This window comes from Misgurnus anguillicaudatus, chromosome 8 (genome assembly GCF_027580225.2).
Source record: "Misgurnus anguillicaudatus chromosome 8, ASM2758022v2, whole genome shotgun sequence".
NCBI classification, from domain to species: Eukaryota; Metazoa; Chordata; class Actinopteri; order Cypriniformes; family Cobitidae; genus Misgurnus; species Misgurnus anguillicaudatus.
The window spans coordinates 35,916,284-35,929,912 of NC_073344.2; the positions used below are offsets into that span (position 1 = coordinate 35,916,284).

General features: G+C 38.4%; 1 protein-coding gene across 5 annotated transcripts in view; it reads right to left on the reverse strand.

The window, feature by feature from the left end:
• tanc1a (tetratricopeptide repeat, ankyrin repeat and coiled-coil containing 1a) overlaps nt 1–13,629 on the reverse strand; it is a 109,599-nt gene that overhangs the window by 55,199 nt on the left and 40,771 nt on the right. For 3 of the 5 annotated variants that reach the window (XM_055212494.2, XM_055212495.2, XM_055212497.2), the window contains exons 5-8: nt 10,880–11,001; nt 5,013–5,190; nt 3,471–3,743; nt 255–380 (exon numbers count right to left, since the gene is read on the reverse strand). In XM_055212494.2, the coding sequence (XP_055068469.2) occupies nt 255–380; nt 3,471–3,743; nt 5,013–5,190; nt 10,880–11,001 (699 nt within the window). Of the gene's footprint in view, nt 1–254; nt 381–3,470; nt 3,744–5,012; nt 5,191–10,879; nt 11,002–11,134; nt 11,363–13,629 lie in introns of those variants that run through there. The other 2 variants (XM_073870811.1, XM_055212498.2) reach the window with 2 other exon arrangements.

Here is a 13,629-nt window from a genome sequence, read left to right on the forward strand (position 1 = left end):
AATATATTTTATATTATATTGTAAACAGTTATTTATATATTTTAAAAATTTTCTTAAATTTATACATGTGTATGTGTGTACATAATAATTACACACAGTACACACACATATATTATGCAAATGCAAACTTATATTTTGTATGCGATTAATCACGATTAATTGTTTGACAGCTCTACACTAAATCTTAATAAAAGTCATTACAAAGTCATTTTTGACTCTTTTCTGGATGTTTTGTAGCATTGGGTCAGCAGCACCTTTAGTCTCCTGACTGCGGCCCCCTGTGTGAGCTCCATGCCAGGCCGAACGCATAGAGGAACGCTGGGGAGCATTTCTCTGTTCATCCAGATATCGCAGCTCCTCTAGTTTAGTGCTGCTGGTAGCTACAGAGAGAGAAAGAGAGAGAGAGAGCGAGAGAGTCATTTCTGGTCATGTTTGGCACACAGACAGCGAAGAGATTACATGTCACCTCTGTGATCTCTTGTCAAAAGCAAACACAATCTGCTGGTGTGCATGGAGAAACATGTACAACCTCCATTGCCCATTTAGACACACACACACACACACACACACACACACACACACACACATTCTCTAAGAATCAATTGTGTCGATAGCGCCGCATAAATTGTAGCCGCTGTCTGTACCGTTTTACCGATTCAATCAAGGAATTATGCAAATCAGTTCACACTGCAAATGCACCCACAAAACCTGAATACTTTACTTGGACTGTATAGTTTGATTCAGGAATACAAATAGGCAGTTTAAAATGCATGCCATCTACACCACACATCTGGATATATGCCCAGCTATAATGCTGTTAGGAGGATCAACAGAAAATGTAGCATCACAAGCCTCCTTGATATGGGCGGTAACAATGCATTGTTGATTGTGACAGGCAACTAACACTGAGGTTTGTAAATAGGAGGACGCAATCTAAAATAACCCCTTGTTCATGAGAGAAATATAATTTTAAGATGACAATGACTTTAAATACAGGTAAAAAAGAGCAGTGGTATTTGATCCTGGTTAATTTAGTCCATTTCATTCATCTTCTTTAAACACTCGCCTGCGCCCCTCCCTCTCCAACACCACACTCATCCCTCCACAATCTCTCATCCTGTGCCATAATCTAATCTGCTTGAAACCTATAATCTCTGCAGACGGCTATAAACACAAGGATGATGACTGCCGGTGGTCACGTAGCATTGATGTATTCATATAGAGGGGAAAACGAAAAATCTTCGAAACTCCCCAGAGATCATTTTCCATTCCTTTAAAGTAGCAAATAAATACTGGAACTACATTAACTTTCATGTTACCACTCCGCCACAGACAGGCACTTGGCGAGACGATTTACTTTGCCGGAGTCGTTCTGTATATCCGACTGCATTTTCCCCATTTAGCTCTATAGAGGAAATCAAAGCCACCCGTCAGAGCTTTCCACACACCGCAGAAGTAGAGTCATCCAGGCGGCAGAATAAGCCGAGCTTTCCCTTCAAGAGCCCAGCAACAATCCCATTCAAAACAGTAAAAACACACACACATCCAGCTGTTAAGGGACAGCCTGAACCCCCAGTGGAGTTCTCAAACAGTCAAACTGTCCCTGCTCGAACCCTTTATTTTGCAAATTGTGCGTGCAAATAGCTTGAAAGATGAAAAGCGCATTTACATACACACATTTCCCAAAAGCGATAAAAAATAGGTCTTAAGGCTCTTCTAAAAAGAGCTGGCAAGAACAGTATGGTACTAAATAGTACCAAAAGCTCGTAATCATAGGGGAACCATTTTTAGCACTATACAGCACCTATAAAGCATGACTATAGCCAGTATTGCGCGTTCTTTGAACGATAGTTGATGAACTCGTTCATATTTTGGGCAAACGTGAACTGAACGTACTGTATTACTGCCTGATGAACGTTCCTGTGAACTTGTTAATTCTGGTTCCTGTGAATGGAACGATCAGTTTAACTTCATTCAATAGGGGGTCAGATTTTCTTTAGAGCCTTCCAGGCGAAAACCCGACTGAAACACACCGTAAACAAGCCTTAATATGTAGCAAGAAAAAAATTATCTGGCAACACCAGTCAGTGTCGCACCGCCGCATGCGTCATCAAAACAAAAAGCAGCATGTAGTCGACAAAGCAGCAACGAGTTTTATGACAAGATCGGTGAGGATGGAAAAAATCATAAATTTCTGTGCAAACTTTGCCCGTCGGCTTTCAAAAAGAAAATCCGCAGCACACTTGAAACGACACATTGAACTGATGCACCCGGCTATCATCTCAAGGTATTTTCAAGCAAATAAAAAAAATAAATTGCGCCTTTCTAATTAAATCGAACACATTGTATTTTATGAGTATCCTGTCCGCAGGACCCAGCTTTGACTCAGGAAGTTGCTCAAATCCCTGTTCCGCCACAGAGCGGCACTCACATAGTTTAACATTAAATAACATCATATTTGTTCCAAATCATTAACGCATTTTGAAGTAGACGCTATCTGACCAAGTTCGCTATTTAATGTGCACTTCCGGCTTACGATACCTCCGAGTTGTCCTAGATGCGACGCGATGCGGAGCTGCGCGTCCAGTGTGCGACCCCCTTTACTTATTATGTTTGTGTCATTAATGTAAATCAAACAACAGAATACAAAAGGAAAATCACTTCCGTAGCTATGAAAAGATGAATTATATAATTTAAAGAATGAAGAAGACTATTATTAATTTGACTGTTATACTACTATGCTTTATTTGTAACTTCGTTCTTTTCTATTTTTATATGCTTATAATTTCTAGATTTGTTCTTATTTTGTGTTCCTTGTTTCCCTTTTTTGCTTATACGAAAATTATTCGATCCATGATTTAAAAAAAGCGTAACCCGTTTAACCACTACTATAATGTAAAATTATGTAATTTGAGAGAAGGCATTAAGGTCCACTTAGTTTAAAATTTCTGGCCTTGCCACTGGTTAAAACTGATAAAATAATTGTTGTCTGTGGTTCTATATGGGCTGTGGCAATAATTTTGAAAAAATTATAGCTCGCAGCAATATATGGAAAAAAGAACTATGAACTAGTTCATTTTTGGAACTGTGAACTTAGTTCAAAATTTTGAAGTATGAACTGAACTAGTTTATTTTAAAATGAAGTATGAACTGATCTTTGAACTAGTTCATGCAGAAAGTCAACATTCCCAACACTGACTATAGCACAATATGGTTCTAGACAGGTTCTACATACTGTAGGTGCGGTTAAGCAGTAAAAATGGTTCCCCTATGATTACGAACCAGTGATCCACTTTGTAGTGCTATTTATTTTTACAGTGCATGCGGTAAAACAAAATTGAAAGACATTGTGTCTTGGCACCATTACGTGGTATCCAATATTCAACTATGATAAATAGCATTTCTTTTAACGTGACCCAAGATCCACATTTTATAGTAAACAATAAGACATGCAACAATCCATTACTCACCTGCCACTGAATTTGGGCGTGGCATAACCAAAGAAGTGCTGTGATACGTGACTGGTCCATCGGCAGGTGATGTCACAACAGGCGCCGACCCCCCAGTTGCACTTGTTCTCGGCTGGGCATCGCTAGACACCGCCGGCTTCTCCTGAGTGCTGGGAGTGCAGGGCGGTTGATGGCCACGCCCACTCTCGCCCCTTAAGCCTGCACCTCCATCTTTCGCCCACTCCAAACTAGAACCGCAGCGCTCCTCGTTCTCACTGGAACTGGTGACAGTTGCTGCAGGATGGAGAGAGAGAGAGAAAGAGAGATGAAGGTGAAAGAGGGAGGTGGCCAGATTCGTTGGAAGGACAGAGGAGACGTAGAAGGACAAAAACAAACATCAGCGAAATGACAACATGAATTATCTAGCCAAGGAAAATGGAGAGATGGGATGAACAAACAATGATCTCATGAAGTATGAGGGCATCTAATAGAATTGAATTCTGAATTGCAGTCAGGTATCTTAATGTACTTTCATTCTTTGACCTTTCTTTACCGCAACCAAATGGAAACGCACTATTTTGGGCTTTAAAAAAAAACTCCTGATGTCCTACTTTAAGAAACCTGGAGCAAATAAAGACACAATGCTGTCCTAGTCTTGACAGAGCTTATCACATGAACATTAGCAGCAAAGGTCGACAAAAAGCACATTCAGTTAACAGACGATTAAATGTGTAACCAGACCACCCACCACAAAAAAAAAGTGCTTTCCGCAGCTTAAACTGGCCACAAACACAGTGTGAGCTGTACGATTGACTTAATGCGATCAATTATGGATGGTTTGTTGTTGCTTTGTGTTGCATGCCATTCGGTGGTAGGGTCATCAGAGACATATTAGACCATGCCAAAAATATTACAGTAATTTTCAATGAATGCCACACTTTACAGTGCGAAAACAGCAAAAATATACAGTACGTGAAGGCTGCAAGTACAGCACATTAAAATACCCATGTGATGTTGCATAAAGACTAATCTGATTACTACATCAAGAAAGTGCTTTCCAAGTGTGTTCAATATGAATCAAACGGTTAACCGTGGGCGATCAGGGGGCATGCAGTCTGAGACTACCAGACAATAAAGCGCTTTGATTAATCCATCTCAGGAAGTCCAGCTCACTTCCTCCTCTTTATGCTCTCCTGGTATCATCCTGAACTATATGTACGGTACATACTTTCATCTCTTCGTGCCAAATCGCCAAATGTGCAGAACCAGCATCAGAGATGCTGATACAAATTTGCATTTCCTGAAGTAGGTTAAATGATCAAATGTTTAATTTGCTAGTTAAATTAAATTTTATAAAGCTGGAGGCATCTAAGGAGATATTGACGGAGAGTTCACTTTTCAAGTTCACACAGAAAGCTGTGGAGCTCTGGCACTAGTGCGGCGTCATCACGAGACTACCTGATTTTAATACACATCTTTCCAGTAATATATCTACCTATCTGTACTAAAAAATGTTCAGAAAAAACATCAGCTACTGTAAGATGCATGAAAAAGACACATTACCTATGATTCCACTGTCCTTGCTCTCCAGGGTGGAGCTGGGTGTGGTGATGACGGTGGAGGTGACAGGAGTCCTGGATGAACTCTCGGGTAAAGTGGAGCACGGGCTCTCAGCGCTGGGAGACGCCGTACTGCTGGTCAGAGTGGAGCAGGGACTCACGCCCTGACTAGACACTATACACTACAGAGAGAGATAGAGATAGTTAGTGAGTGAGTGAGTGGGTGAGTAAGAGAGTAAGAGAAATATGCGGACGAGAGAAGAAGAAAAACAACAAAAATGAACATGGCATGAAGGAAACAGATTCTGGACTAAGCTAAAAAAAAACAAGAGAAGAGATAAAGTGATAGATTAAAACAGTTAAACTCGACTCTTTTATTCATACAAGGGCAAGGCCAAAAATACTCCAACCCTTTCAGCCTGTTTTTTGGCCCAATATAAGCATCCAATAAGATGCTTTCAGAATCAGATTAAGCCAAGCGTGACGACAGTAACCATCAAACAGACGGCCATGCAGCACATCTGCATTTCACCAGTAATTTAGTTACAGAGCTAAAGACAACATTGCACCAACCAGAGGTGCACGATTATAAATCCTAATTGTTGTTTACTGGTGTTGATATTGTATCACAGGTTTCTGTTTAATACATCAACAAATCATGACATTAACTTCACACTGATAATAAAAAAACCTGTAATTGGTTTTATGGCTCAACAGCTGCAAAAACACAATGTAGGTACTCCTAAAGTGGATACTTTCTGATAACTGAAAAGTAGCAGTTATAATTGCAATCTCAATTATTCTTTTTTATTCATTCTGGACCCCAGCAACAAGTAAATAAACGGATCTCAATATATTTTTCAATAAGAAAAAGCTCCCATACAGCATGATAAATGCTAACAATTTGTGGTAATCTGTGGGAGTCGTGGCCTAATGGTAAGGGAGTCGGGTTTGTAACACATAACACACGCTGTTTCTGCATTTCTAATGTTAATCTGGAATAACTATAGAGTAGTATTACATCCTTTATATCTCCGAAGAGTCTTTAGTTTAATCAGATTTATAAAAGAAAGATTAGCTTTACTGTAACTTTCCGAGAACGTACGAAAAAATGAAAAAGGAGGAGTTACTACCGCGGGAGGAGCGAGTACAAGTCATGCAACACTATACAACACTGTTTAACTTATGATTTACTACATGTTCGTGTCATTTATATAATATGCACGCGCCTATTTCCAAAATAAGACAGAAGTCTTACTTACCGCATGCAACTCATGACCAAAAACTCAGCTGCTACCCCGGATAATAAACTATATCCATTGTTTCCATTAGGCTGGCTTTCTTCTCCTTACATCCAAAAACACACTTCTTCTTTCGTGCCATTGTTGAGTTTTGAAATTAAACAAAGCTGTCACGTGATGTGATGTTTGCAAGTTCTAGCATCTCCCGCTGATTGACGCATAGAAACCCCTGAAACGTCAGCTGGACCCGTAATCAAAAAAACTTTCCGAAACTTGTACAAACCCTGGCGAAGTGCATTCGGCACAGAAATACTCTGTAACACGCCCAACTGCTTTTTTGACACTTTGCCTATGTTTAGCATTACTGTGTTAACTCTTTCCCTGCCATTGACGAGTTATCTCGTCAATTTGCAATACCGCTATTATCCACCAGGTGGCGCTTATATAATCCGGAAGTATTGCCCTAGGGCAAACAGCTATATGTCCGTGTATGTTTTAAAGATCGCTCTGCATCTGAACTCTATCAAAAGTCCTTCACAAAAATGGAATTATCTCAGCGTTTTGCTCAAAATTTTGTGTTTTTGATGAAACCTACACATATTTGAGATGTGATAAAAACAGAACACATGAAGGTAGGATGAAACTGATTTTTTGTTTGAAAGCAGAGGGTCTGTTCTTATATTTCATATATTGTATGTTTATGTATTTAAAAAGGAAAATTTTCTGGAAGGCATTAAACTTTTGTGAAAATCATGAAAAATGCTGGCGGCGAAAGAGTTAATAAGTCAGAATGCATGAAATACCATTGAACCACCCCTTTAATAAAAAAATCCTGATTATTTACTCGCACCCATGTCATCCAAGATGTGCCAGCGCAACCTTACGTATTACGTAATCACGTCAAAAGGTCACACGTTACACACTTGCGGACCATTTTAAACAATAAACTGACGCAAAGACGTTAGTATCATTCCACATACAACAATGTCAAAAAGGTCCTCTTTCTCCACACTTGTAAACACTGGAGCGGTAGTTTTGCACACGTCATGCGTGACCTTTCAACGTAATTATGTAATACGTAAGGTCACGTTGGCGCATCACATAGTTAGTGCAAGATGAGAAGTTGTGGTATAAAGTACATATCGTCGCTGTCCGATGAAAACCACGTATGTCCATTTTGCCGATTTTGAGATTTTTCGACAGATTGAATGTCCAGGTATGACCAAGTATGACAACGCTACATTCAACATTCAAATTTGAAATACAGTGTTTTTTCACTTCCTGAAAAGTAACCGTTTTGGACATATGTGAGTTTCATCGGGCAGCAACGATATCTATTATTTTTCTTGGTGAAAATGACGATCGTTTCGCTAGATAAGACCCTTATGTCCTTTAAAGCTGCGTTGAAACTGTGAACTGGTGAGATCCGAAAAAGTCTATTAAAATGAGAAAAATCCTGGAATGCTTTCTTTCAAAAAACGTAATAACTTCGGTAACACTTTACTTGAAGGGGTGTTCATAAGACTTACATGACACCTTCATAATCATGACATGACACATGCTATGAACATGAAGGATATTTTATGCGTGTTTATGACAACTGTCATTAAGTGTCATTTTTAATGCAAAGATGACATTGTTTTAGATGTCTTTGTTATGATAACTTGACATTAACCAATACATCATGAATTGTCATGACAACTTGACATTACTAAGACAACATAACTAACCACTTTTTACCAGTGAAACAAATTGAATTTGTCATTAAAATGTCATTAAGTTTTAATAGTCTGTCAAATAGTTTTATAACAGCATCATAAATATTCTTCAGTTCATAATGTTTAACCTGATAAGGATCACTGTGCCGTACATGGCACACCCCTCCCTTGCAGGTGAGGCTGCATGAACGTCATTGTACTTTGAAGCATTAAATCGTCGAAAAATACGGTCATGCAGCACATCGTTGTAAAGCTTAGACTCTCAGGATTCCATTAAGTGCACATACAAGCATAATATGATTTATAGCAGTCATAAAACTTTAATCTAGTTGTTAGTTAGCTGAACCGGGCGGTGCAGATTTAGGATATTTACTTACCTTAAAAATCTTCCCTTTATCCGCTTAGGTGAAATTGTCCAAAAAAATTTTTCATAAATCCCCAAAAGTCCAAGAAAATGGAATATCCAAGCCTTTTAATCCAAAACTATTTGTTCGCCTCACAATCTTGACGTTTCTGACCGAATAACGATGTAAATACTGTAAACAATTAGTTCACTACCGGACATTCGTTCAACTCTCACTTTTCACTCACAAATTATAATGATATATTTGGGTGTCATGTTTATTGTGCAACGTCTGAGGAACAAATAGTCCCCCTTGTGAAATTTCAGCCATTTCATAAGAGGTTAATTTCCTCCAGGTGTTAGAGAAATAAAATCAATCATCCAATAATAATAATAATAATAATAATTGATAAAATTTTATTTTATTGCATTTGGAGACTGATTTACCCAAAATTAAATGAAAACAGTACAATAATGGGTTAAGCCATGCAGCCCTGTGTCCATATCGCTGCAAAAACAGTTAATTACATTAAATTAATTATTTTAATTAAATAATTGTTTTGTTCGTTTTTTCTTCTATGTCAGAAAATTTCAGAACTCTCTGTGTGAGGAAGAACAAGGTCTGTTAGTTGTCAGTTTTTTATGTATTGTGCACATACATAAAGTTAAGTATAATCTGTTGACGTTTCTCCCAAATAATTTTAAATATCTTAACAAAATTCAACACAGTATTAACACTTATTGACATTTGAATGACAAGTTTAATTTCTACCACTGTAGTTGAGGTCAAGAAAAATATTTATGATGCTGTTATAAAACTATTTGACATTAAGTATTAACACTTAATGACATTTAAATGTCAGTTTAATGTTAACCCATAAAGGTATTTTCCTAAGTTTAATAATTATTCTGCTATGTCATGTTTATGACAAGTTGTGTTGTATTAGTTTATGTCAAGTTGTCGTCATAAAATTAAAAATGACATAATTATATAAATGGCACTTAATGACAGTTTTTATAAACGTACATAAACCATCCTTCATGTTCATGACAAGCATCATGCCATGATTATGAAGGTGTCATGTCAGTCTTATGCACACCCCTTCAACTAAAGTGTTACCATTTCTATTCGACTGAACAAAGAAAGACATAAATATTTTGGATGACATGGGGGTGAGTAAATGATCCGATTTTTTTTATATAAAAGTGGAGTATTCCTTTAAATGCAGAGGTCACATTTCAAGTATGGTACCATACATTGGTCATTACGTCACTTTCAGCATTTCACTCCCTGACTACTGTTTTTATACAGAGAACGTAAAATTGAAGATACCACCTTGTACCTTTTCCTGCACTCTATATAGGTCATGGAGAGTGATGATGGTGTGTGTGTGAGAGGATTCAGTGTACCGGAGCCCTGGTCCCTTGAGAACTGTTGCCTGCCAGCGATTCGCCAATGAAGGACTCTCATCTCTCTACACACTTATAAACACACACATGCGCGAACATACTTTACAATATGTCATTGAGCTTTTTCAGGCAAATCTTCCTTTTAAGAGCTTTATTCACCTGCTCAACATTTTCCTCCATGCTGAGGTTACGTTAGAAAAGTGTCTGTAACTGTTGCTCCACCCATTTAATTCCAGCAGCATTCGTCTTACTAAAGAGAAAGTGCATTACTCACCGGCAGCAACATCGCCGGGCTACTGCCCCACCTCAAGACCATTTCTTTTCTTTTTAAAGCAATGTGTGCATACACGGCACCAAACGTGCATAAACCAACCCGTGGTGTTTTTAATCCAAAGGAGGACATGCTAATCATTTTGAAACAGGGCAAAAACAACTAGCGATACATTAAAAAATGCTGTGTAAGCCTCTTAACAGCGATTTAGATACAAATGCTCTGGAAAGCTCTGTAATGTACTGTATGATGAAGTGAACGCACACATACACAAACTCATACTGTATGCATACCTCAACTCAGATGCATAAAAATCTCACATTTAACAACATTGTTGTAAGCACCGCAACATAAAACAAACAGAAACAAGCATGGTTAAACAAAGATCAAAGTTACAAGTTTAGAAAATGTGCAAATATGAAACCAGCTGTATACACAGGAAAACATCACGTAGCAGGAATTTACTGTGACTTCAAATATCAAACGCACTGAATCAAAGGGTCCTGCTCCATCTGAGACGGTCTTTCAAATATTTATCTCAGAAAAACCTTTAAAGTGAAAGTCTAAACCCCCTTAGATCCACCTCCTCCAGCAGAGGGCTCGGGGGGAGAAAGTGTGAACCGAGAGCAGAACAGATGATCCAACAGGCAGTGTTATCGATGTATCTGATAAATAATCCCTGGTATCCGAGGCTGCTTGTGCTCGGAGCAACAACAAGACCAAGGCACAAAGACCATAAGTTCTCCGTATTTTTATACTTGAACGAAATATCAGGAAGATAATATCATTATTTTGTGTGCTGTACATCTGTGATGCAGCAGACAGATTGTTTGTGTCAAAATTAATAGTTTAAATTTGAATGTTTAGACCTATAGGCTTCCTCTTTACCTGTTTCTCATCCATGTTTTTTTGCGATGAGGTGGGGATGGCGTCTCCCAGCAGGAAGCCCAACCGGGTCATGAGCTCCTGGACAGCCGGGGAGGAGCCAGACTCAGCCGGCGAATGGAGCTCTGCATACACACAAACACTTAAAGGTTAGGAAAGGATGTACACACAGTATATAGATATGACTACAGGTATACATACACACAAACAAAATATGTACATACACAAAACTCTAACATGACCAAATATTCTACTTACAAGAAGGCGCAGTCTGCACAATTCCTCAAATCAACCGAAATTCCATAAAGAAGCAAATCCGTCCCAACTCACCAAGATCCAAAAGGACTGGTGTGGCACTTCCTGCTCTCCACTCACTGTTTTCAGTCTCCTCTGCCCTCCTCCTTTCACAATCTCCGTCCCTCTCTGTCTCTGTCTCTCTTTCAGTCTCAATCCCTCCCTTTTCCCCTCCTCTATGTTGCCCTGTATCTCTCTCTCCCTCTCTCTCTCTGTAGTACACCACACTGCTCCGCACTGCTTCTGAAAGCCTCAAATAGATGCAGTTACTACTAACCAAGTTTTCATCAGCAATTCAGTAGCTGCGAGTGTGCATGTGTTGTGAGAGAGAGAAGACAGGGTGTGAATCTGAATGAGCAGAGATCTCGCTCACCGTGGCACTCTCATTCTCCGAGTACAACCGACTACACACACACACACACACAGACTCATTCATTCTCTGCCTCTTGTGTCGTGTGCCTTATCACCTTCTCGCAATTCTCCACTGATCACATTAAAATAAAACTAAATCAGTTGGTGGCACATTTGATTTAACGGCTCGCAGAGTTATGTTAGCAATAACATCGTAGCCCTACAGGTTTCATTTCTTGATGAATCAATCAAATCCCGCTGGATAAAATCAAAGCCCCACCCAGGCATCATTTCAGGCAGGATAATCAGTTTCGCTTTGAAATATGTTACATTAATGCCAAATGCGGTTATCTTATCTTTGAAAACCACTAGAATTTTACAAAACACATACATTTTAGTGGTTTTAAATACATCGTTGCGGTTGCTAGGGCATTGTAGTTGGTTGCTAGGTGGGTATTTTTTTTAAGTGAAAAAGCTAACACTATATGGAAACCAGAGTTGTATAGTAAGTATTTTTACTTTCTACATAAAAGTACATTTTCAATTATTCGTATTTTATTAGTGTTTTTCTTTGGAAAACAAACATTCCAAAACATATTATCATAATTTTTACTCCACTACATTTCATAATTTCAAGTTTATGGTTTATATTTAATATTTAAGTACATTAAACATCTAGTAATTTTTTGTACTTTTACTTAAGTAAAAAGTTTTTTCGTACTTTTACTCAAGAAAGTAAAAGTACACCATTTTTATGTAATTAGGCATTAAATCAATTTTAATATGCAATATATAATGAATACACAGTATGATTCTATGCTTTAGAATGTAGTGAACATTTTTTAGTAAAGAATAGTAAATTTTTTCTGAAGACAAACACTCTGATAAAGCACAGATGCTTGGAAAATGTAACTAAAATACTTAAGTATTATACACCTCTGATGGAAACACACTCTTAAAGATAAAGGTACATAAAAGGTTCTTCATAGCGATGCTTATAGAAGAACCATTTTTGGTTCTCCAAAGAACCATTCAGTCAAAGGTTATTAGAAGAATCATTTTGTTCTTACATTATTATCTAAAGAACCCTTTATTCACTACAAATAACAGAAGCAGAAAGGTTATTTGAATGTTAAAGGTTATTTATGGGACCATTCTGCCCAAAATGGTTCTTGTATTGCATAGTGAAAGCGGCATCTAGTGGTGAGACTGTGAATTGCAACCAACAGAACAGTCCACAGCTCATCCCTCCCTTTCGAAATGCATAGTGATATTAGTGAAGCTACGTTAGCCACCAAAAGACAGGATGCCATTGCCTGAGACAACGTATTGACAAAACGCACTATTTGAGCAGTTTGTCCATTTAGGGCTACTGTAGAAACATGGTGGTGTGAAATGGCGACATCCATGTAAGGGGACCCGCGGTGTATGTAGATGAAAACAGCTCATTCTAAGGTAATTTTTTATACACAGCTGATTATATATTTATGTATATTATATTGTATATCTGTCAAAAGATCCTTCTAAAAGTTACACAATGCACCTTTAAAAGGGCCATTCTGTCTTATTAAAACAGTTAAAGAATCGGATTCCTCAAGCTAAACATTGGCAAAGGTTCAAAAAAGCAGTTGAATATTACAAAGTATTTCTGAGCCAAACACACTCCTCTTTCCAACAAGTTTCAGAATTTTTTTTCCGACTTTAATCTGTAATGCTATGTACACACCAAATGTAGGGCATCGCGTTACTCGCGGGATTTAACTTTGTTTCATGCCAATTTTTCGCTCAAATTGAATATTTTCAACTTGGGCGAAGACGCATTTGAGGCGAATAGCGTGTGTGTTCGCTGCAAACTCGCCACCCACATCGCGTCATTCGCAATATCGCCCCACGTGAGGACGCATCTGATCGTGTCTTTGCATTGACTTTGTATGTAATCTACTTGCACAAATCGCTGAACTCGCATCTGGTGTGAACCCACAGTAGCAGAGTCCCACGTTACAGTGGAAGTCCTTATATGGGCACTTTAACCGGAATAATGCTTGCACACACCAACCAAGTGCTGACACGAAATCAACGTCACCGAAGTAGTGTGTTGTTGTTTGTGA